Here is a 26331-nt window from a genome sequence, read left to right as displayed (position 1 = left end):
ACCGCTCCACCATTAAACGACTCTATTATCCGAAGTATGCTTTTAAATGAATAAATTTATCGATAAATAAAATAGGTAGATCATTTGGACTTGACAAATCTATAAACAGCTCGCACGCCGAAAAAGTGTGTGCACCCCTATTGGGTCACATTATAAGTGTCCAAAGTTTTGAAATGATAAATGTCATATTTTTTCTATCCCAAAAAAGAGGCATTTGAACAGGGGTGTGTAAACATTTTATATTTTTATTGAGTGGATTTTACTAAGAATACATAACTGCTCCCCACAGGCGGTGTGCCCATGAGGTCGTCTATGCTGGTCCTGTTGCTTTTCTTCAGTGCCCAGGCTGTGGCCTCCATTCGGGAGGACTCGGGCGCTGCAGCCCCCATCACACAGCGGCGGGACTCAGGCGCTGTCGCCGCCGCCCCTCGAGTGGACCCAAAACTCTTCAGCAGGCGGCGCAGGCTCTCCCCCAGGGTGCTGTTCAGTGCCCAGCTGCCCGATGCCGAGCCAACCGGGTCCCATGGCCAGCACAGGAGCCGGCGGCGAGCGGGCCAACCCCAGCACCGAGGCGTGTACTCCGTGTGCGAGAGCGTCAGCGTGTGGGTGGGCAACAAGACCAAGGCCACGGACATTTCGGGCAACGAAGTGACAGTGCTGCCTGATGTCAACATTAACAATGTCAACAAGAAACAGTACTTCTTCGAGACTACGTGTCACAGCTCACACGTGGGCAACTCGGGCTGCCTGGGCATCGACGCCCGACACTGGAACTCCCGCTGCACCAACTCACACACGTTTGTGCGGGCGTTGACGTCTTTTCAGAACCTGGTGGCCTGGAGGCTCATACGCATCAACGTGGCCTGCGTGTGTGTGCTCAGCCGCAAGTCGTGGCGGCAGTAATATATATATATATATGCACACACACACATTCATTACACACTGTCTATATAAAGACTTCTGCACATAGTAAATTATTAGTATTATGCCAAAGTACGGGGACTGCATGAACTGTGTATAACGGCAGGCCTGGGTCAAAAACTATATTACGCTTATGAAGAAAAATGCTAAGTCCACAAAGAGAAGAAAGAAAATCCATTTGCCACAATATGGATATGCATGTGTGTGTACTGTATATCTCAAATCACTTCAACATCTTTGCGTGAATATACTTCCTCCTATGATCCACAATAATCCCTTCAGTATCATTTCTAATTCATCTTACAACAATACCTTTAAAAAGTTTACAGATAATTTGATTCCAGCAGAATACCAAAAAAAAAACAAAACATGGAGTAAGGACTCTTGAACTTTGGTTAACAACCCTGGCTGAATTTAGCCCCTCCTTTTACACCAATCGAGATGTATCACTTCAACACAATTCCTTGACACCAATTACAGAAAATGCCAAAATACACTGCAAAGCAGCAAGTAGGTGAGTTTTTCACTTAATTTAAAAAAGTAGGTTAAAAGGTAAAGGTAACCTCCTGGGCGATTATGCTATAAGCATAATGTTATGAAAGAAGAAGTGACTTTAGGCTTTGTTCATGGTTTAAACTATAAATATAACACAATTTCATACCATATCAAACTTAATGCACCACGTTGCTCAATGCAAATTCCCACCCCACAATTCTGACGCCACAATTTGCCAAAATTCAGAACATCTCAATCAAAGAGACATTTTCAGAAATCCTCAGCTCACCAACGATTGACTGGATTGTTTAATTTTGTACTTGGTGAGTGGGTAGGTACTCCAGAGACACGACTATTTGTGTATTAACATTGAAAAAGTTTTTTTTTATTCCACAATATGTACCCATTATGACCCCGCTACACTTATTTCAGACATGCAAAAACACACTGTTGGACTACAATTTCCATTAAAAACAGGGGGACATGATTTCACAAGGAAATCTACAGACTGTCGCTGTGTGGAAAAATTGCAATTATGCAAATATTTCAAATGTCGTTCAATCCGCTGGCTTCAAGATAACAGGGTATAAATAATTCCAATAATTTAATAACACATAATCTCATGAAAGAATAAAATGCAGCTGAAGTGAACACCGCTTTCCTCCATACAGCGGGTTTAAACTTGTCAAAGAGGCTGCTAAGCAGACAGCACTGCCCTCAACATAACACAATTATACTAGAAGTATCCTGTTTTTTGTTACTTGGCCCAGGTCTGAGGAAACCATGTTGAAAATAGTGTTTATTATTTATTAAACATGTACCTTATCCATTTTGTGTTGGAATTCAATTACACGGGCATCCAAATCGCTTTATACAGGATGGGGGGGGGGGCATAACTTCAATTTACTGCAATTTTACATCAATTTTTCCATATTTCAGAAGCATAAGAATAAGATTTCCTGTCAATTACAGCTTTGGCTGTAGTCGGTAATAGTATGATGCGCCATTCTTTTATTATTCTTATTAATCTACTATGATTATTATTATTAGTTGTAGTAGTAGTAGTAGTATTCTTTTTTAATTTTAGAAGTGATTTTCAGCTCCTCCAATCTGAATCAATTAGTTTTTGTTGTTACTTTTTGTTTTTTTTTTGTTTTTTAGTAGTGAGCTTGTCAAATTTTCTGTTGCAGCTAAAACACTGAGTAATATCTGTCAAACGCATTCAAAACAAACAAACAAAAAGGCTACTGTTTGCAGAAGAATGTACTTGTTTGTTTTGTTTGCTTCTGGTGTTGTATAGCCAACCAAAATGAAACACTGACCTCTAGAGGAGAAATGGCGTAATAACGCCTTTTCGGACAACAATACCGCTTACTGGTTTTCGGGGTGAAGCGAAGCCACCTGTGACTTTACGATGTTGCCTGCCTAACTCGAAGACTGTACCTTCAATTCTCCGCGGCGTTTTCACCGCGTGGGGCAGGGGTGTCCAAACCTTTTCGTTTGAGGGCCACATACAGAAAAATGGAAGGATGAAAGGGCCACTTTTAAATTAAACTTTTTGAAACACGCTAAAGTCAGTAAAGAAAGCAATTTTATATTATTTATATTGTCTCGTTAATTTTATCGGGTTTCCGTTGAAGGTGTTAAGGCAAATAGTTAACAACCGATTCGTTATGGTTTACAAAAACACGTAGAGGCGTCTGCTGAATGCCATCACCTCGCATAAAATGGAAATTGCGTACATTCAGGCTTCGGGAGTAATGGGATACGTGTATTTACGTATTCAGGAGACCAAAAAAAGTAACATTATTCCATTCTGATTACAGAAAAACAAATGTGGGCAGATTAGAGCGAAATTTATTAAGAATTTGGATTATTTCACAGGATTACATTTTCATTTTTCAGAACATTTTAGGGTTGACGTTCCCTTTTAAGGATCAAAGCTAACAGCTGCAACTTGGGTGAGTTTTGTGAAGAATTTATCAGAGACGATTTGTGTCTGGAGCAACCATCTCAGAAAAAATAAATCAATTACATGGTTGTGGTTTGACAAAGGCCATTTCAGTATGTCAGATTCAGAAAATGGTGGAAGGGCAGAGCAAGACAGAAACAGAACATTAATGCCCCCATATAGTTTCGTAACAAATGTGGATGCTATGCAAACGAAACGTGGAAAGGCGAGACGATGAGAACGTCAAGTCTGACAATAAAACAAACAGTCTGATTCGGTTTCGATTGCAGCAATTGTGGTGGTAGTCATGCGACGAAACGAAGCAAAATGCCCAAATTTTGGCCAACATGCAAAGATAATGAACGACTTTAAAAAGTGCTGCAAATCCCAACCAGTGTGACAGACAAAGACAGAAGGTCGGTGCACAGGTGGACATGGGTCAAAAGCAGGACATATAAATAACATATACTATTGCATACAAATTATTTGAAATGAAGTACTGTATACATAGGTGCAAAGTGCAATGTCCTTACTGTAAAGACTTTTGAAAAAAATAAAATAAAATGAATGAGTGAATAAAGCCATGCAGGAATACGAACCTCATCACTTAGGGTGGTGGTAGGCTAGGATTTATTTTGACCTATGCTGCCATCTCGGGGCCAAACCGTAAACTTTACGCTTTTCCATCAGTAATCTAAATGTGTATTTTAGCCCCACAACGCACCTTTTCTTTTACTCAACCCGGACGAGGGAATGACTGACAAATTACAAAAGCAGGTATTCATATGACGATATTTTGAAATGTTCTAAGAAACCGGCATCCCAGTGGATATACAGTAACACATATAAATGCCAATGAGCATTTTGTCTCTTCGCGTGCACATTGACAATGGGTGCTGCTGTAGCACGCGGGTGGTGGGCAGTGGCTCAATAAGTCTTGTGACGCTCACAACATCGACTCCCCTGGCAAACAAACGAGGTCGCTGTTTGCCGCCCACATGACATGAGTACATGGTGGCACAAAGGCAGCCTAACCACGGGAAGCGCGGACGGCAGAGCTGGTGATCCCACTCCGGCCCCCACAGCGATGCCTCATAAATCATCTTCATTGGCATGGAGTGGCACGCCACATGCATATTGTATAGGACACAAAACAGGTTCCAGGCAGGAACACTGGACACTTTCTTCGACTCTCCTGTACATTAAGTAGTAGTGTAGTGTTTAAAGTGGCGCTTTTCTTTATTTTTTGTTGAGGGGGGGTGTGGGGGGGCACACCTTTGGCTGTACCAATTCGATGGTGGCGAAGTACCCACTGCTCAAAGGCAAGGAACCAAGCCTCAATCCAACTTTGTGGAGGACATTTTTTTTCACAGGTTGATAAAGCATTTCAGATCATGTATAGATGAAATTTAGGTTTGGAATAATCCAAGTGTCTTTGAATAATCTTATTATATTGATGATATTTTATCTTATCTTAATAATTTAGCAACGCACAACGATTAGCCTGCGCGCGAACACTAGCCCTACTTTAGGTTGTTCTCATGCATTCAATCATTTGCAGCACCATTAATCCGCTCAAGCCATCATCACCTTCTGTGTTATAATAACAGGGAAACAGAACATCTGACCAACCAGTCGACCTCAGTTTCAGTGCACGAATATTACCAATAGATGGTGCTGTTGATTCGCTATTTCAGCTTTTTGTGATCGATGACACAACATGAAGTAAGGCTGAATGCTTGCTTCAGCACTTCCTGTCTCACTCATGAATTTGAACGAGAAATATGCAAATGTTGCAGTTTTGAACATTGCTGGAATCAAAAAGAAAATCAATATAAGGCACAGACCAGAGAATGAAAACGTATACACATTTTATTTAATGATGTATTTATCTACCTTTCCCAAGGAGAGGAGGCCCTCTGCCTCCTCTGACCAAACATCAGCATACTCGGGCCGAATCATATTGAACACTGTGATATTGATATGATTGCGATATCTAACATGTACCTAAAGAACTGTTATATTTAGCGTTATTATATCGGGGGAAAAAAAATATATATATATATATACATATATATTTTTTTTTTTTCCCTTCCCCGATCCGCTTCATCTTCACAAGGGTCGCGGGGGGTGCTGGAGCCGATACCAGCTGTCTTCAGGCAGTAGGCGGGGGACACCCTGAATCGGTTGCCAGCCAATCGGAGGGCACACGGAGACAAACAACCATCCACGCTCACACTCACACTTGTGTTCCCTTACAAAATGTTGTGGTCCTTTGCAAGTATTGCGAGATTAGGTAACATTTATTTATTTATTTGCAAGGGATCGCTTTTTCACTTTCGGATAAATGAAAGCAACAAAAATAGCGTTTTCCCCCCTCGTGCGAGTTTAATTGAATTTTACTTTGAAATTGACTTGAAATCCAAAGTATGTTCAAGATCTACAGCACGGTTTCCAAATAAGCAAAGATGTCTGAAGCATACTGTCATCTCTCAAAAAGGCTGCAGTAGCCGAACTGACTCGGAAGTACATAGACGCACATTTAAAAAAAAAAGAAAAGCATTCCTTGAATTAAAAAAAAAAAGAAAGCGTTAACTCGCAAACTTTATAAGGTAACGTAAAAGGTGCTTTTTTCCCCTTCCATGTCACCTTAGGGGTGCCGTAGAAAACTGATCGCTCGGGAATGTTCATATACCTTTTTAATTGGGTCCATAAATTCGTCTGCTACTCCAGGAGTTGACAAACTGTCCCAAAGTTTCCCAAAAACTGGCAAAAGTGTCAAAGAGTTATTCATCATTGCAACACTATACCAAATAGCCGCTAATCGTCACCATCTGTCTTTCGCAACATGCTCCCAAACTTTCATGCTTTGTCTCAAAGCATCACCAAAAGTCGCTAAATGTCGCTACCCCCTGATCTTCGTCAACATTTGTCAAAAAAGTTGACGAATCCAGCATTCGTTCCATTCCCACGCATTCCCCACTCAGTGAGAAACCACCTCTAAACTTTACTGCTTGTTTTTGGTTCTGGGTTTCACCTGTGAAAACTGCATTTGCTGTTCAGACCAGAGAGCTCTTGATTAGAGATAAGAAAACCTTTTTGAAGCTGAGAGGAGAGGGGAAACTCAATCAGAGCTATTGCACAAACACGGAGCATAGCCGTAACAACAATGTCCTTAAAAAGAAAGAAACTACTGGTGAACTAAGCGACAGACATTGAACAGGTCGGCCAAGTGTATCCACAGCAGTTGGATAAACAGAAACAACCAACCAACCTCCACAGAACAGGGATGAAGGTATCGCAATCCAGGACTCGAAGAAGAATTGTAGAAAAGAAATATACAGGCCAGACCACGTGGTGCAAATCACTCATCAGCAAAAAGAATCGTGAGGCCAGATTAGATTTTACAAAGAAGTACGTAGATGAGACACAAATGTTTAGGAACAAAGTTTTATGGACTGATGAGACCAAGATTAACCTCTACCAAAGTGATGGAAAGGCCAAACTATGGAGAAAGAAAGAATTTGCTGATGATACAAAACACGCAAGACCATCTGTGAAGGATGGTGGAGGGAACATCATGGCTTCGGCTTGCATGGCTGCTTCTGTAACTCATGATGGTAACAGCAGCATGAATTTGAAGTCTACAAGACCATTTTGCCCGGCAATTTACAGAAAAATGCATCTAAACTAATCAAGAGTAGCTTCATGATGCAACAAGACAAAAACCCACAACAAGCTACCATCATGGGGAAAAACGTGGGAGGTCTTCAACTGGCCAAGTCACTTATCGAGCCTTAACCCAAGAGAGTATGCGTTTCGTCTCTTGAAGCGAGACTGAAGGGAAAAATACCCAGAAGCCAACAAGAACTGAAACACACTGCAGTAAAGGCCTGGAAAAGTGAAGTCTGAAGTCTGAAGTCAGTGAGTCGCAGGCTTGATGTACTTATTGCAAGTTAGGGTTATGCCACCAAATATTGAATATTCTTCACTATAAGTTCAAGTAAAAATGTCTGTTCCAATACTTCTGCTCACTTGAAAAGTGGGTGACTTCAAACAAAAGGTGCTGTCTCATAAGATGTTTAACCCATCTAGATTGCAATATCATGAAATAAAATCTGGACTTCAGAATTTTTTTTCTCATTTTTATCTTTTCATTTGAAATCCAAATGTCTTCATTACACAACAAAAACAAGGGAAGTGACGTTGCCGTTTCAATACTTTTGCAGGTGACTGTATATTGCCTCCCAGTGACATCAAACGGAGCACAATGTCCATTTTTATTTTATTTTTTTTACACTGACGCATGAAATCGATCCGCACAAGCTCGTGCGTTGTACGTTCTATTCACTTATTTTATTACTGTATGTTTTTGTAAAGTACAATGGCAGAGTGCTGTTTTTTTTTCGTACAAAACATGTTCCCATTTTTGGGGTTTAGTGCTGTATTTGTGGGCACACACATAAAGGCGCGCGTGCTCGCTCACACGCACGCTCCCACACGACCGCAGGGAGGGGGGGGGGGGATGGGCGGGGCCGCTCGCGAGCAATGTTGGTGTCGCGTGCACGCACCCGCTCCCTGGTCCATCGCGATCGCGACTACGTGAACGTGCACGGCGAGAACGAGGCGCGCACATCAGCGAGTACTGTGCTGTTTTGTTGTCTATTTGCGTTAAAAGAGGCTCGCTCATCACGACTCGGCTCGAATCAGGTGGTAATCATGAGCAAAGTGCACGGGGGGATGAAATGCGTGAAATATCTGCTCATCGTGTTCAACTTCATCTTTTGGGTGAGTCCATTTGCACCAGTGTTATTGATTGATATGACGTCATTTTTTTTAGTCGTCCAACGGGAATGAACTGCATGCTGAAATCTGTGCGTTTAAATGGTAGATTGTCATGGTAACGCTTTATTGTGTAATTCCCGAAAGAGCTAGCGATGCACTATGTTGTTGTTTACAGTCAACATTGTGTATAATGTTGATGCTGCATAAAACCAGCTCAGGCCACCTCCAGCCTCAAACGACCATCATTTTCCTTACTTTTGGACAATTAGGACAAGTTATGCGCTCGCTTACTCCTCTAACATTCTGTTTTGTTGCAGGTGTAATACTGTATATTATTTTTAAAAATCTACTGGGGAAAAACTATACTTAATTCCACAGGTTTTATTTTATCCTTTTCGTCATAAAACACCGAAAATTCATTGCATTTGTTTCTGCTTGCTTCGTTTTCCATTTTCTTTTTCAATTAAAAAACAAAACAAAAAAAACAACCAAAAAAAAACAACCTTTCTCATGCTCTTAAATTCAAAACAATGTTGCCTGGCGGGCGTTTTTAAAAAATACATTGAACTTTAATTCTGCCAGACTAATACTTGCTTGTTTTCCTTTTTAAGTATTCAAAAAAGAAAAATCATTTTGCTCCTTTAATTCACAAAAGAATAACATTTGAATGATCTGTTGTATTTTATCTTCAGTATATATATTTTTTTTTCGGGGGGGGGCCAGATGGATTACTTTTATACAAGTACATTTATTATTTCATTTTACAAAATTGATTTTGCTCTACGTTCTTGCATTTTTTTTGAGGATGAAATTTAGAGCGGGTCGCATTGACAAATGAACATCGTTGGTGAGAAGAAGGAAAAGTGTTGGTGGGCAACCTGGTGCCGGGGGTCTACATACAGAACACTAAGGCATATCGCCTGGCCCGTCATGCTAACTAAATTTGTTGCATCATACTTTTCATCCATTTAATATAACTTCTCAAAAGAAAAAAAAGCTCCAAAGGCGCAGCTTTTACAAAAATGCACACTGAATGACATTGCGCCATGACTTTGCTGTTGGAGACGGCGTTAATCTGCTTTTCGGCTTGTTTGTTTTGGTCTGTCTTGATTCTTGAGATATTCTCAGATAAAAAGTCCCCCCCCCCCCCCCCCCCGCTCCTGGTTTCTGTATTTGTTGTTGTTGTTTTTTTGGGCATATCTATCACACACAAAGGTTTAAAATAATCAAACCAATTGTAATATCACTGTTTTCAAATGACAATTCAATTAAATATTTTAAAGGACAAAAAAAAAAGTCCAAACCTTTCTGACCCTCTATGAAAAAGTGAGTGCAGCAATAACTGAAATCTACCGTTGCAATAATTGTTGATGCGTTTTTCACATTTCTGTGGAAACATTTTCTTCACAGAATTTCTTCAACTCCACCATATTGGAGTGTTTTCTAGCATGAACTGCCCATTTAAGGTCAGACCACAGCATATCAATTGGATTCAAATCCGGACTTTGACATGGCCACTCCGAAACCTCAATTTTTTTTTACATTTTTTTTAAACAATTCAGAGGTGGACTTGCTGCTGTGTTTCGGATTGTTGTCCTGCTGCATGATCCAAGAACGCTTGATTTTGAGGGCGCAAACAGCCTATCGGACATTCTCCTTCAGGATTATCTGATAGACCAGGGGTCCCCAACCTTTTTTGCCCCACGGACCGGTTTATGTCAGACAATATTTTCAGGGACCGGCATTTAAGGTGTGGCGGAAATAATACGACAAAATAATATGATATGAGCTGCATGAAAACGGTGGTGTTTTCGAAATATAATAATAAACACAAGGAGCGTCTAATCTGGCCGCAACACTTATATCCCGATGGTCATGTTTAATGCCTTCAAAATACGATACAATGCAAATTCAAAGTGCATGAAAATGACGACTCACCACAGCCCCGAGCTTTATTTTCTGCAACCAGACGGTCCCATCTCATGGTAATAGGAGACAATGACACCTCAAGTGTGTGTTTTATGTCCAGTCGACTTCGTAATTTTGTTTTAGTCGCCGTTGCTGCAGAAAACCCCGCCTCACACAGGTAGCATGTCTGAAACAGCAACAGTGCTATTGTGGCGATCTCAGAATATTCAGCCATAAATTTAATCCAGTTGGCTCGAACGTATTTTTAAGGTCGCCGTCATTTGCGATCTCCAGCATTTTTTTTATTCATTTTTTACTCATTGTGTTTTTAGCGTAATCAGTCACGTGACGCAGAAGCGTGGCTTGGCGTGTGTCAAGCGTGACACAGACGAATGTAACGGAGAATCCGGTAATTTTTCAAAATAAAACATCTTTCGTACTCCAAAATAAATAAAACGGAATGAAGGCAAGTTCTCTCTGTGCGGCCCGGGACCAAATGCCCTGCGGACCGGTATCGGTCCGCGGACCAGCGGTTGGGGACCGCTGTGATAGATATATATATCTTGAGGATCATCAAGATGTCTTTTGGCAAATGTGGGGCATGGCTTTGTGTACTTTTTGGACAGTAGGGTTTTCGCCTGGGAACTCTCCAATGGATGCCATTTTTGGCTAGTGTCTTTCTCAAAGTGGAGTCCTGAATACTGCCCTGAACTGAGCCCAGCGAGGTCAAGAGTTCTTTGGGTGTTGTTCTCGGTTCTTTTGCAACCTCCTGGAGGAATTGTTGTCACACTTTTGGCGTAATTTTAGTTGGTCAACCACTCCTGGCAATTAGCGCCACTGTTCCCAGTTTTATCCATTTCTGGATAATGTGCCAAATTTGGGAATCAGCAATGGCCTCAGAAAATCGAAATCTCGTTAATTTTTATTTCTTTGATTGCTCTCTTTATGATATACTGTAGTTGCTTTCATCACAATAATAAATACCAATCAAAACTGAGCGTTGTTATGGTTTTAAAGGCATACATCTCTTCTATTGGCTCTCAATAACATTAGTGATGGACTGGAGAGTGTTTTAGTTCGATTGAGGCACTCCCAAACACTTAAAGCTGCTGTGTCGAATGACAACTTGTGTGTCATAAAAGGAGACAGCGGCTCTTTGTTGCAAGGGGCTCGTGGGACCGACAGCTCTTGTGGCGGGCGCCAAAAGAGGCGGAACCTGCACTCATGTGGTTGTGGTGGTGGGTTTTATTTTTGTGGGGGGTGAGCAATGGGATGGGTTGCGTCACCGCCTCGAAAATAGCCCCCTCCCATGCTTGTGAGCCTGGCATGGCTAGTCGACTAAGTGCATCATGGGAAATATTAAAGACACAACTTCAATTCGTTCTGTGACTATGCATGTACCTCACAGCACTTATATCTCAAATCACCTTTTCCCATTGAAACGTAAGGAATCCTTTCCATTAATCCTTTCCAGAATAACAGTTTTTTTTCAGAAAAATAGTACTCTATAATATTGTAGTACAGAGAAAATGTGTAGCAATTATGTAGTTAATTTGAATGAAAAGAATAAACCAATTTTTGCCATGTTTTTATTAATGTTAATGGATATTGTGCTACTTGTTCTGGTGTGTGGGCATTGGCCACCTGGGGGCAGTATAATACAGGCAGTGGATAGGGGATAGGGATTAGGATGGCCTGAGAACAGCGAAAATCTGTGTCGGAATGACAAAAATAATCAAACAAAATTATTATTTATTGAAACAAATACTAGTGAATCTACAGGTGCCGAACCACAAGTATTTGAGGGTCCCTTGCATGTGGAGCCAGTCAAAATACTTCAGTTAGCTGCAGTAATAGTAGTCATTTTGTTATATTATGTCTACATGTGTTGCTTCACCTTTTGTGTCAATATATCCATTGCCGAAAGGTTTATGACACTGCGACACCATCTCATCACCATCCCACACTTGTGACTTTCTGCCCCCTCAGTTATCCGGCTTGTTGGTTCTGGCCGTGGGACTTTGGCTGCGGTTTGATCCAGAAACAGTGGAGCTGCTGACAGGCAACAATGCCCCCGACACTTTCTTCATCGGTATGTACTTGAACGTCCCTCTGGTAGTGGAAATGGTACAATATGGTCCACATTGTGCACCATGCTACAACATAATTGAGTATAATAGTAATCAATAATCTGCTTGGTGTTACCAAACAGTCTTACACAATGCATTCGGGGTGCATCGCTGTTTGCCATAGCACAAGAGTGTAAACTATGTTTATAGTGCACCAAAATCCTTGTTTTTCCACATTGTCGCTTTTCCACGATTAATAATCCGCGAATAATTAACATACCCACTCACCCACCAGAAAAAGGGTTATAATCGCAAATCAATGCCACAAGATGGTGGCAAAGCACATAAAATGGGGAGGATCATAAAATATTAACACCACACATTTAGAATGTACAAAATCATGTTACATAAACAAATGCTTTCAGTAAAAATGTTCAACACAGACAAACCACTTTCACAAGCAGCTCACGGATAGCATACCAGATAGATAGATAGGATGTTGGTGGATAGATAAGCAATATACCTGCACTACAATGTGGTGCATCATGGTGTCTTATAGTGCACAATCTTGCATTCTGCTGCATAACGGCACAACAATACTGTATAGGGTTTCTGATTTGATTCCCTCTTCCTCTTGAAAGCACTATAAATGGCTGCAAATGCCCCAGAGCTGTATGATTATAATAAGCAGCTCAAGGCTGAAATATACAGTAAACAGTAAAGTCATCACCTTCAGTGTGGAGCTTTCTTAAAAAAAAAAAAAAAAAAGGCCTTCTGTGGCTTTTGTTTTGAGCGCAGATGCTGAGATTGAGACCTTTTCTTTCTGTGTGTGCATGTGTGTGCGTCATATGGCTTGACATGGTCTCCCCCAATGTCCCTCCTCGATGATATTGTCGAAAAAACACTTAAAATCCGACTAAAATTCTTTGCCTGGAAAACACACCTGACACGTTGAAATCCCCGGTTATGATTATTATATAATACATTTTATATGATACCAAGCATCAGCCTCTTCTTTAGTCCCCCCAGTCAGCTCTTTTGTTGAGGAAAAACAACAGCTTGCTGGTCTCCCACTTGGCTTCATTAAATTTGTGCAACCCTCACTCTCTGGAGGGAGGGAGCCGGACTACAACACTCGAGAAGGTGACGACATCTCAGCAGAAAGGCTAATGATGCAAAGCTAAGCTAACGTGGTGGCTAACAGGCTGATTAGAACAAAAGAGCATGTGGAACAGTGCTGCCCTCCCCCTTCACTCCAGTGAAAAGCTGACCTGCAGTCCCGTCACGCGCAAATAAAATCACTTAAATCTTTTATATACAGTATATATATCCATCCATCCATCCATCCATTTTCTGAACCGCTTGATCCTCACTAGGGTCGCGGGGGGTGCTGGAGCCTATCCCAGCTGTCTACGGGCAGTGGGCGGGGGACACCCTGAATCGGTTGCCAGCCAATCGCAGGGCACACAGAGACGAACAACCATCCACGCTCACATTCACACCTAGGGACAATTTAGAGCATTCAATCAGCCTGCCATGCATGTTTTTGGAATGTGGGAGGAAACCGGAGTACCCGGAGAAAACCCACGCAGGCCCGGGGAGAACATGCAAGCTCCACACAGGGAGGCCGGAGCTGGAATTGAACCCGGTACCTCTGCACTGCGAAGTCGACGTGCTAACCACTGGACTACTGGACTATATATATATAGCTTTATCCATCCATCCATCCATTTTCCGAACCGCTCGATCCTCACTAGGGTCGCGGGGGGTGCTGGAGCCTATCCCAGCCGTCTCCGGGCAGTAGGCGGGGGACACCCTGAATCAGTTGCCAGCCAATCGCAGGGCACACAGAGACGAACAACCATCCACGCCCACACTCACACCTAGGGACAATTTAGAGCATCCAATCAGCCTGCCACGCATGTTTTTGGAATGTGGGAGGAAACCGGAGCACCCGGAGAAAACCCACGCAGGCCCGGGGAGAACATGCAAACTCCACACAGGGAGGCCGGAGCTGGAATCGAACCCGGTACCTCTGCACTGTGAAGCCGACGTGCTAACCACTGGACTACCGGGCCGCCCTATATAGCTTTATTTGCTGTTAAATGTCGGTGATGTACACATACTAACGGTGTCATAACATTAAAATCCCCGTATACTTGATTTTTAATAATGAATGAGTGATTTTCCAGTGAAGTCACACATGAATGAGTTCCAGTTGAATATGAAACTTGCGCAACTTATCACAAGTTTTTCTTTTTAGTTTGAAATGGATTTTCCTTACTAGAATGCAGTGTCACGTTTTGCGTTTGGTTTTTTGATTGCATCTTTGGATGTTGTAAATACAATAGTAAATCTTGTTGTGGTTGATGCCACATGTTAAAAAGGTGGCTGGAATACACACTTGCCACGCTCCAAAAGTAAGTAGAAGAACGTTTGACTGAAGCTTGTTTCACAAATCAGTTTTTTTGATGTGTCACATGTGTCAATCACGCCACGCGTGTGCTTGTTTCCGCAGCTGTGTACATTCTCCTCGGTGCGGGCAGTTTAATGATGCTCGTTGGCTTCTTTGGTTGTTTCGGGGCCGTTCGGGAATCTCAGTGCCTTCTCGCCTCGGTAAGTTTAATTGCAAGTTTACGTGGTTTAGGTCAGTGATTCTGAAAGTGTGGCAAGGGCACCACTTGTGCTCCCTCAAGTGGTATGCAAAGAATCACTGAATTTAAGTGTTTACTGTGCATGTTAAAGTGGATTAAACTTGTATTTATAATTTAAGTACAATTCAGTTATATTTAACTTTTAAATACAATGTCTTTACATTTAATCATTTACAAATGTTTGTTTTCAGTGTGTGAGAATTAAAAGGAACACAATTATTAATAATGTCTCTTTTGCAGTTCTTTGCCTGCCTCTTGATCATTTTCGCTGCAGAGATTGCAGCTGGTGTGTTTGGATTCATCAACAAGGAGCAGGTACAACAAATAAAAAAGCTCTGCAAGTTGAGCAACCACTCTACATATTGATAACAGCAGGAAAAGTACACTTTTGCTGGGAATATTTGGGTCTTAACCTCGGTCCCCGGAAAAAGTGTGGGTGTTGAAACACTTCCATGTCTTGGCTGCAACAAAAAATTTAATGATTAAGAAAGACAATTAGGAAGCAATTGGTCTACTGGAAATTATTTTGCCATGTGTTTAATCAATCTAGAGTTAATTCATGAATTTTACTCTTTGAATTGAACAAAAAATTCCTTCCAACCATATTTTAACCTGCATAATATTCAACCAGATTGTCGAGGAGGTGCAAAAATTCTACAGCAGCTCCATCAGTGATGCATCCAATCCCAACACAACTGCCATTGCACTAATTTACCACAAAACTGTGAGTCATCTTTTTCCAATCAAAATTGGAGACATTTAAATACATTGAAAAAATATATATTTTTTAAAAAAACAACAACTATTTGATTTGCAGCTCAACTGCTGTGGGGGCTCAACGTCGGCGGCCACATCTGGCCTGTGTGCTGATGCCCCAGAAGACACTCAGGTAAAGTGAAGCTGAATAATTATGTCCACAAGATGGCGCTCCGAGATTGAAATGTCGATACCTAGTTTGTTTGAGGTGTTCAAATTATTAGGAACGCATCTATCCACAGCACTTGTCTTGATTTGGGCGATTGTGTGTGAGCTGGAGCCTATAAGAGTGTACGTGTAGGTCTACCTAATGATTTGTCTAATGTCATTCCAGGACTGTTTGAGCGCGATCACAAATTTCTTCAACAACAAGCTGCATGTCATCGGCTACGTCGGGATTGGCATCGGAGGAGTAATGGTGTGTGTAATGATTGCGTGTCAGCAAAGGAGCCACTGGAGATTTGCAACGTGCGTGTGTGTGTGTGCGTGTGTGTGTGTGTGTGTGTGTGTGTGTGTGTGTGTGTGTGATTTCAGATCCTAGGGATGATTTTCAGCATGGTGTTGTGCTGTGCCATCCGGAACAGCAGGGAGGTTATATAGTCTTCAATCATCCGACCTGGTTGGACTTCTCCCTCCACTCCTCACCTCACCTCTGCATATAACACACGCTCTCTGCTTGTGGCACGCTTCTGTGACATTCCTGCTGTAAATATGGACGTGTCTTCGCATGTCCTACATACTGTGTGCCTCGTTGTTTTGGAGGCCTAGCCTGCCTTTTTGTAAGCCTGACTTCATGTAGAACGGGGGGGGGGGGGCTCCGGTTCCTCGAGAGCCATATCCTGCCTGTTTTAGATCCCTCCCGATACTCCAACATACCTGATTCAATTGTCCGTGTTCATTTCAGGTCTCTACAGAGCTTGCTGATGAGCTGATGTTTTGAATCAGGTGTGTTGAAGTCAAGAGGGATCTAAGACAGACAGGATTTGGCTTTCGAGAAACCGGAGTTCCCTACACCTGATGTAGAATGTACTGCATACTGTTCGTGCCTACTGGACAAGCCTTGTGCAAGTGACCGTTTTTATGAAAAGTTTTTTAAATGTGATGAAGCACGGTAAATTAGTGGGTTCCATGTTTTGAGGTACCGGGTTCAAACCTCAACTTTGCATGCGTCTGCCGTGCTTGCGCGAATTATCTCCAGACTATTCGGCGTCCTCGCAAATGACAAGAAGATACAGGTTTTATTTTTAAATTGCCCATAGGTGAGGAAGTGGGTGTGTCTTCATACATGAGCCCTGCGATTGGCTAGCAACCAGTCCAGGGATGTAAGCCACCAGCTCTCTGTGACCCTCATAAGTGTTGTGGAAATTTATTTGAATGCGTTTATACTACTGCGACTCATCACCAACCAATCTTTGTACTTTTAAAGTATAATAGAGGTTTTAACCATCTTTTTAAACATTTAGTTAAGTACTATAATTGTGAATGCACTGTACATTATTTTGGGTGTGCCAATAAAAACAGAAAAGTGTATTTAGGTCAAAATGTGTTGCATTGTAATTGTGTGCAATCATTCAAATAAATGAACCAACAAAAGCGAGTAGATTGCATTATTTAATAATGCATGGGTATTCATACATAGTACAAAAAAGTTATTGTAGTGTAATTTTTTTCCCCACGAAGGCATCGCGGCAGGATGAAGTTTCATGCAAATGAATGTGGACAAAACACACATCTTCACAGACGCACACACAGTGACGTGGTGGTAACAAAGCCCTTCACACTGAAATGATCATGTGAAGGCAAGACTTCACTCACAGTAACTACATAACGGAGAAACAGAAAAACACTGAAAATGAAATAGCTGTGCCTCTCTCAACTCCTCTTGAGTAAGGCTGATGATCGTCACAGTGCCAACGCGGGCCGAGGGCGAGAGTTAAGCCACAAAAGTGTTTCAAGTGCAACACAACTCTTCTTCCTCTTTGCATGGATGTAAACTGATACTGAACGTAGCTGCCAGTTGCGGCCATCCTTCTTGGCTCAAGTGGTCCCCCTGCTCAGGTGGCGAGGACCTCTTACGGCGATAGGACACCGAGAGGGGAGTTGTCTAGGATGTACTCGCCCACGCCGACGAAGTACATGACCTGGGCGATGCCAAACAGAGGCGCCATGACCAGGGCTCGGCAGCCGGCGCCTTTCATGAAGGCGGCCGGTCCTTCCTTGCGCAGGATTTTGCTGTGTGCACAAAGCAGCATCAAGTTATTTAAAAAAAGGGCAGCAGCTATCAAATAGTTTTAAAATGAAATATTCTACCCTTGAGTAAATCCGATACAAATTCCCGTTGTATGAGTTAACCAATGCCAATACAAAATGTTCATGTGAAGTGCAGGTACTATGATTGTCCACTTGGCTCCCCATCCTCACGTACGTCACTGTTGTATCTGTGACTTTGAATGCATTTTGCTTTTGGGCAAAACCTGGCGAGAGACTTGTTGCTCCAATTGGTCTAATAAAAAGTGATTGAAAGTGCACTGGCAGCTGTGTTTATCTTCGACCACCTTGTGTTCCTGGATTGTGACGTTACGCACTCTGTACTTTTTTTCTGTGGAATGACCCCAATTTTCGGACATTCTGTTAGTGTGCATTATTTCTAGCTCGCCACCATTGCGCCAACTTATGTCTACACCTGTGGTGTGTGAGTCTGCAGTCACATGAGTCCTTATGGAGAAATTGTTGAAGTCCTAATAAAACATGCAGGTATACAATTCTTTGTCCTTTCTGTATCTTGACAGAAGAGCGTCAGCTACCTTTTATTTAGACAGTTGGAAACTGTTTTTCAATGATAAAAATAATCTTCAATGTCCTTTAAACAGGGTGTATAAAAAATGTAATGTATGAAAAACGTATTGCAGTATTTTCATGCCCAGCACAAGTTTAGCACACAGCATGGTCGACTTGCACGCATGCGTGGGGTTTTATTTATTTTGGTTTTCTCAGACGAGCGTGTTCGGAAACAGGAATTTGTTAGCAGTCAACACAGTCGACTCTCATTCCCTCGAAAATCTGAGTGCGCGCCCGGCGCCGTGTTTGAAATTGCGGAAGCAGATAAGAACTCCCTGGAGCCCATGCACAACATTGAAGCATACAAGGAACGTTTATAATTAACTGCAAGCAGACCTTCAAAGGTAAATTATCTAAAGTTGGGCAGGATCAAAAGGTCACTGCTGTCATGTGGACACTTGGGAGACAATCTTCCAACCCAATCATTCATGTCAGTGTGTGAATCCTCACCCCGCCCGTCAAATAGGTGCAACAGAAAACGCCCTCTAGTCATCAAATCATCGCGTAATGCGGTTTGCAAAATTTCCAAACTCGCTAAACTAGGCTTGCACCAGCAGGAGAATTATGACGTGTCCGTTTTTACACTCAAGCTCACATTCACTGTCTATGAAAATTAGTCTCCAAGTCTCACCTGACACAGTCGACGACTCCGCTGTAAGCCTCCTCAGCTGAGCCCTTATTCAGTGACTGAAGTCTGGTCTTCACCACTGGAAAGCAACAAAAGCTAACATGTTAAGGGACAATATTCCTATTAGGCCAATTTCGGAAATTTTGATGATGAGCCCTCACCATCACAGGGGTTGACGACCACTGCGGCAGTGGAGCCTGCTGCGCAACCCGAGAGGAAAGCCCAATAGAAAGGTGACGGCTGGTCAGCACTCGGCTGGCCGAGTCTGTTAAGGTTGGCGAACAAAGGGAAGTAGACCACTGAGAAGGGGACATCCCTAAGGAGCAACAGAAGACATGTTAGACTGGAAGACACATGTCAAATGAATATGTTTGGAGAGGACGGCAGAGATCTTACCTCATGAGCGTGGCCCCAAGGCCTTTGTAGAGCCCCTGGATGCCCTGCGTGCGGAGGAGCTCCCTGGCGATCTGCGTTGCCGACACGGCGCGTGGCGTGGCCAGCGCGGTCACAGTTCCCGAGTTGTAGGAGCGACTCAGTAGTGGATTGGTGGCCACAAGCTTGGAGGAAGACGTGATGACTGGCTTTTGTTGCTCAGCAACTACAGAGACAAGCAAAACAACACCACTATTTACACCAATTCAACATGAATGCAGTGGCAGGAAAACACCTTTGAGGAGGTTTTGTGACGCAAACCATTAATGAGATTGTTTAATCACATCAGATTTGTTTTTGTTTACAGAACATCCCATAAAACATGTTATTCCATAGTACTTGAAAGTGTTTCCAATTGCCCGATAAACATGCGCTTACCAATTCTGCCGGCGTCCTGCAACTGTATCTTGAGCATTTCCATGGGTGTGGTGACAATGACTTGACACATGCCCGCGCCGCAGCCAGCCAGCATCTCTTTGAACACCGTCAGACCTTGACTTCAAACAAATGCAACCAACAGTCAGTCTCCATAATAAATCAATTAGCCTCAATGCTGAGCGGTGCTCAAAAACTCACCCATTTTTCGCCAAGTGGTGTCGGAAAAAGTCATTGGCAGCCAGCTTTATGGCCTTCTCGGGTGTGACGAGAGTCAAATTCACAGCGGCGCCTTACGGGACAAAAAAGATGACAGTTAGACATCCAGCTGTCACATTTGACTTTGTACATGCATTCCGCACCATTATCATTACAACACTAGAATGTAAAGAGTCCTATATGAGGCTAATAAAACACAGAGAGAAGTTTGAGTCATAAGGACAGAGTCGAGGAAAATACAAAGAGAAAATAAGGGAGGAGCCAAATAAAACAAAGCCATAATGCTGAAAAGAGAATACAGAGATGCAGATGGAGACAGTGAAAGACACGAAGGAGAAAAGAATCAGCTGACAAGACAAAATAAAATGTGAAAAGAAAAGACAAACAGACAATGAATGGCGCGTGATCAGATTTTTGGCCAAACTTGAAAATGGACCCTTGTGAGTTTCACAAGTCATTTGCAAGATCAGGCAAAAGGTCCTGAAAGCACGCTCCAGAAGTCCGGAAAGTGAAGGAGCAGCACGGACGTTACTGACAAGGAGTTGACACAACAGGACAAGTAAAGATGGCGAAAACAACATATGTGCCTGTAGTTTGGAATAGAGCAATATTGTAAGAACCATTAATGGTTTGCCTCCAGCGTGGCTGCGCCTTATCGGCTAGCCTTCAATATCCCAGGGGGACCCATGTCTGTAATATGAAAAACACAGATGCAAACAAACAGCATTCCTCACACAAGCAGAGACCCACAACATAAGGGCCTCGATTTTTCCTCATCAAACTCTACAACGACTTTAATTTTAAAGGCATCGAACAATCATTTAAAAGCCTTGTCAGTTTTTTTGCCATTTTGGCAGCACTGCTATCACAATTAACATAGGAATGGTTATGGCCTTGTCTACAAACAGCAACATTTATTTTGTTAATGTAGTAAACGGTGGACTGAAAATACACTTGCTTCACCCTCATTACTAACAAGATGAAGCCTTGAATTCAATAAGGCAGTGGAACCTCCAAAGTCAAACAATCCCTGACTATATTTTATTTTATATTCCATTATATTCCTTTAGAACAGAATCCAAAGTCATTTACATTGTTTATAAGGGGTGCTTAATCTGTACTGACTCTACCAATGATATTTCACATAACATTTCAAGCCCGTATTGAGGTATAAAGAAAACGACTGTATTATAAATCTGAAAGAAAATTACTGCTAACGGACATGCATTTTTTTTTTTCATACTGAACGAAGCAGCCGGATGCTAACCTATAATGGCTGCAGCTGTTGAAAATTGGTAGAACCCGGAACATCATGTGCCCAAACCCGGAAGACAGGCTTGCGCAAGGTGTGAAAACTATGATACCTTCGGGGTGATTAAATGATGGGTTGAACCGGAACTTGCAAAACTTTGTATTCGTTATCGCTGGCGTCTGAGGACGCAAGTTAAACACAAACACACACACATACTGTACATATAGTAAACACGAATAAAGCCGAAGCAGGCCATATGGCCGTCTTTGGTCGATCTTAAAAATGTGTGTGTCAAAGGAACAATTCGGCATTTGTAGCCGTGTCTTTACCCTTGACTATTTGTAGAGGCAACTTTACCGCATTTGTGAATACTACCGGCGCAAAATCTAGCCAAATACCAAGACAGAAAACTCCACCTATGCGCACAGTTAGATAACGCTTTGCGCTGGACTTATGCCTGGAACAAGGGGCCCAAGGATGTCAATCCTTTTGCTTCTTGCTGAGCAGCTTAAGTCTCACAAGACTTGTCACAGATGACGTTCTGAGCCCCAATTCGCGCGGTTTTTGCATTGCATTCAACTTTGGAGATTCCACTGTCTGAAAAATATTACCCTGTAGCCAGTGATATTAAACAACACGTCCCGATCTTACCCTCTCTTTAAAATAAATCCTCTTTGAGCATTTCTAGTCATTGTAATCGTTATATTTGGAATTTTACCTCTATACATGCCAAAGTAGCCCTCCGATCGAACTGTTTTCACAAGGCAGTCCATCCTAAAAATAAAAAATAAAGGAATTGAAAGATTGATCAAATATTGTACACAATAACCTTGGGCATAAGACAGAAAAACGGCAATTGAAAAGTGACATTTCTTGTTATTACACCAAGGTTGGATTTACACTGTATGGTTCAAGTGAAACAACCAACTGTTATGGTGGTATTTAGAGTGCCAAGTCTCATTGTCTATCTGCAGTAAGTCAGACCTCCACCTGTGCTAGTCCAGACTTATTTGCCTCAACAAGAACGGCCACGAAACACGAGAGCTACCCCAGGGCAGAATGTAAAACATGGAATTTCAGGAATTGCTCCCACTCACAGTCAATTGCGCATGCCTTTCAAAAACAGGCCACAGCAGGGTGTATAATGCCCTGGGAATGTATATTGTGCAAGCCCATGCATGACTACTCACATGCTCTTGTAGACCTGCTTTCCTTGTCTCTGGTTCTGTAACCTCGTCTTTGCCAAGTCAATGGGGAAGACGCAAGTGACGCCAACAATGCCGGCGATGCCGCCATTGATGAGCTTGGCTGGGAGGCTGCACAGAGAAAGAAAAATAATTTGAAGAAAAATGACAATCTAAAAACTAGCCATTACGTTAAGCCAAATATACTGTTCATTTTTAGATAAATAGATTTTTAAAAACATACATACCTGATGTGCTGCTGAGACATGATGACTTTGAATTAAAGATGTATATTTGAACGGCCAATCAAAAATCAATGCAGAGTTCTGAAAAGATTACATAAGTCAGGAGTTACTTATATGGTGGCACACTCAAGTTACAGCACTGGTGTAGTTGATGCAACCTACTGCTTATAGACCCTTTCCATGTTTGTAAACGAAAGTGAGAGGCATTGGAGGTGCAGAAAGGCTGGGGTTTGAGATAACAGATAACGCGCTACCTGATCACTTTCTTCTGCATTGCACATGTTGGATGAAATGTTGTCTGTATGTCCTCAACTACCTCCAAATTAGGTGTGATGGGTCGATTTAAGAAAATAAGTTAGCTTTCAACACTTTTTGGCCGATTACAAAAATGAGTTATTCCCGCCGTGAGTGCCATAAACATAGAGGTATCATCAAATTGAAAACGAGGCGACAGAGATTACTGTACGTCACATCTAAAAACTGAGGCGGAAAACACATTTTCAACAAATAAGGGCGCATTTTCTGAGAGGAGCGCAAAACAGACCAGCGCAACGTGATCACACTAAATTGGCAGCACAAAAAAAAACACGGTGGAAACGAGTCAATTGTCACACATGTACACGTAAGCCAAACATCAAGGGGCTAGCCACGTTTATGTTGCCGGGTTATTCTCGGATGCCCAGTGGGAAACGAATAAAATAGACATCAGTCATGCTAACGAATTAAGAGCTTTAATTACTTGAGCGGGTGTGCACGGAAGCTCGGAGCTAAATGAGTTAAGTATCAGTTACTAACTTGTAATAGTAAAGACACCTGGCCATTATTTCACAATTCCTGAGCACTTTCTCAACGTTTCAAGACATAGAGATTAAGTTCAAGCAAATGGCCACGATAATTTACCCGAAATGAAATGAGCACCGCAACGGCGGGCACACCTGATCATATTCTTGGTCCACTCTTTGTTTAAAAGCCCCCAACCACCGGCTCTTCGGGGTTTTTCAAACAGCCGGTTTACTTTTGCAATTAAGATGTTTTACAAACCCCGTTCTACTTCGATTTGCACACCAGTACAATAAACTGCGGGGCATGTTGCTTTTTTTTTAACTACTCAATACAAACCAAACTGCTCTTCCCTGTTTAACAACCGGTCAACCGTTCTTTTGCACTAGTTGCGCGAACCGTTCTATTTTACAGATTGACATAACTCGAATAAACGCTTTCACATATAAGCTTTTCATTGTTTGGCTCTTCCGTTAGTTAGCTTTACGCTGCTCAATTAAAAAAAGTCGGTAATATTGACTAAACGTATCAAAAACATTGGATCTTGCATCGGTAAACTATCCTCACTTTAAGAAGTATGAGCAATAACCGTATACGAGAAAAAAAGAAGTCCCGAGTGGTACGAGTATTCCACTTTAGTCAAATTGTTACCATTGGCAAGCCGAAGAGCATCCGTGAAAACTGACGCAAAATACTCCCACAAAGAACGTACAAGTACACGTTGAATGATGTGAAATAACCAACTCACCTAAATAAGCCTGCGCGGAGTCTTTTTCAATTCTTTAATAGCCGGCGACGTTAAATTTCTGAGAGGTCTGTGAAGACGATGGCGCTGACTTGAGAAATTCAACAGATGGAGTGGAAATTTCCATTGATGGCTCGCCTTACATTTCAGTATGACTAGGGCAAGTCCGCCCTTTCGCCTGTAGATAACCAATCAACGCCTCGCTAGTTTGCCTACACGACGTCTATTGGCTGCTTTTATCCCACTGACATTGGACCACAAAGCGATCTTTTAAACGGTTCCGCCAATGGAATGAATAGTTTGACGGGGCTTGGCTCTAAAAAAAAAAAAAAAAAAAAAAAAAAAAGGCGTTCAGTGCAAGTCATGTTGACTTTTACTTTAATAACTTTTTATGTTTACAGACACAAATGTGACACTGCTGTAAATAATCAATTTCACAAAGTGGTAACGACCGTGAGCCCCTGACCTTCATATCTTGCCATTCTATTTATTGTATAAGAGAGTATTCTGCTGCAGAAAAAGGCATACAAACGCGTATGTAGGACTATGTTTTATTGCAATCTTCCAAATGTGCTTCTACATTTTCATACTGACTTACACATGAAACGTTTTGCTAGTTATTTGCAATGTTAGAATCTAGAAAATTATTGTGTTGTAATTCCTTTCAGGTTTAGCAAGAAAGGTGCGTCAGGTTTGACTCCTGTAAAAATGCAGGAGTCAAAGAAAGTGCTCATTTTGTTTGCGTTGGAGTTCGTTTATGTGACCCCTATTCGTACAAATTAGACTCTATACTATTCAGTCATAGTAAAGTTTTGTTCAAAGTGCATATAGAATCTCAAATTATTGCCTCACTTGAGAAATAAGGTGTTTCTGGCCTCAAGTAAACTCGGATCGATGCTTTCTATTGTTAGGTGAGCGCAATACTGACCAAACTGCATGTTGTTTTGTTTTATTTTTTTCAAATGGATGAATGGATGTGCATCACAGATCAGGCCCACATGCATCGGCGGATGGCTGCAGATTTCATAAGGAGTCCACATCATATTGATTTACAAAACCTCATTCAAGACCATCAGGTTAACACGGACGTCCCAAGATACAGTGGCTCAGCTCCTGTAAAATCTGTCTAAACTTTTCTCATCTTGATAATTTGGATTTTTATAAACCGTTTTTTCCCCCTTTCCCTAGGATAACTTTCCCCTCTGTGACATCAGCTTTAAACCAAGAACATGAGCCCTTGTCAGAGGTGTCCCGGGAACAGCAAGGATCACAAAGACAATGAGGTGGACATCACATGATGTGGAAGCGATGTCATTGAGTCACATAATGAAGCGCATCATGCATTCTCCCACTCTTGAGCGCCCGTGCTAATAATACACTCCAGCTGTCTTCCTGAAAGCCCCCATGATGATGAATGCTGCTAGACACAGCACGTCAAATCAAATAACTATTGTGATAGCGTCTGGATACTGACAAAGGTGTGGCAGTGAAAAGGAACATTTTGTTCATTGCTGAACAAATAAAAGTGACAAATGTGCCAAGACTTAGGCATTTTTTCTCTGACATATAAATGCAAACATAACTTAAGCAAAGTTGTTTTACTCTTCTTCATGTTGAACCTTGACCAGTTTTCCTTTCCCACCTAAAAGGGACACTTGATTGGGTTGAACATTGGCACTTACATAATAGATCTCTGTAAAAAAAAAAAAATCAGCACTAAAATTTACCCCCCTAAAAAACTCAGTTGTAACTTAATGAGATTTTTATTATGTTCAACTCATCTTAATGATGCCCATTTTTATGGACGCGTCCTGCTTTTTATTTATTCCATCTCAGCCTGTCAAATGAGGGAAGGAGGCAAACATTGTAACATTGTTTCCTGGCTTCTTTTGTGACGTTCCGTTGTCATCTAGTGTCTGAAAACGGTGACCAATACCCAAAATTCACATGCACAGCTCATCTCATGCCTACTTCAACCTGTGGAAATGTAAAAGCCATCGGCACAATATTTTGGATTTTACTGACATTAAATGTGAGTTGCTGTGAAGAAAAGCCATTATAACATCAACAATGATACAGCCGATCTTATTCCGG

At 41.9% G+C, this 26331-nt stretch overlaps 3 protein-coding genes across 3 annotated transcripts; 2 read left to right on the top strand and 1 right to left on the bottom strand.

Annotated features, from left to right (window-relative positions):
* Positions 1-290: 290 nt before the first annotated feature.
* On the top strand, positions 291-1007 carry ngfb (nerve growth factor b (beta polypeptide)). The gene has a single exon (XM_086118235.1). It carries the CDS (start codon positions 301-303, stop codon positions 901-903), a length of 603 nt encoding a protein of 200 aa, XP_085974361.1. The 5' UTR covers positions 291-300; the 3' UTR covers positions 904-1007.
* Positions 1008-7941: 6934 nt separating this feature from the next.
* On the top strand, positions 7942-17136 carry tspan2a (tetraspanin 2a). Its single transcript, XM_086117550.1, has 8 exons — positions 7942-8155; positions 12050-12152; positions 14648-14745; positions 15024-15098; positions 15415-15507; positions 15601-15672; positions 15874-15957; positions 16074-17136. The coding sequence occupies exons 1-8, from the start codon at positions 8087-8089 to the stop codon at positions 16137-16139; spliced, it is 660 nt and encodes a 219-aa protein (XP_085973676.1). The 5' UTR covers positions 7942-8086; the 3' UTR covers positions 16140-17136.
* Position 17137: 1 nt separating this feature from the next.
* On the bottom strand, positions 17138-24399 carry slc25a55a (solute carrier family 25 member 55a). Its single transcript, XM_086117549.1, has 10 exons — positions 24241-24399; positions 22716-22793; positions 22474-22599; positions 22002-22057; positions 20014-20104; positions 19816-19934; positions 19402-19603; positions 19167-19321; positions 19009-19084; positions 17138-17771 (listed from the first exon to the last, which is right to left on the bottom strand). Exons 2-10 carry the CDS (start codon positions 22733-22735, stop codon positions 17612-17614), a joined length of 1005 nt encoding a protein of 334 aa, XP_085973675.1. The 5' UTR covers positions 22736-22793; positions 24241-24399; the 3' UTR covers positions 17138-17611.
* Between the last annotated feature and the right edge of the window lie 1932 nt (positions 24400-26331).

This window comes from Hippocampus guttulatus, chromosome 8 (genome assembly GCF_054856545.1).
Source record: "Hippocampus guttulatus isolate MCC_2025c chromosome 8, RoL_Hgut_1.0, whole genome shotgun sequence".
NCBI classification, from domain to species: Eukaryota; Metazoa; Chordata; class Actinopteri; order Syngnathiformes; family Syngnathidae; genus Hippocampus; species Hippocampus guttulatus.
This window is presented reverse-complemented; position numbering and strand designations above follow the sequence as displayed.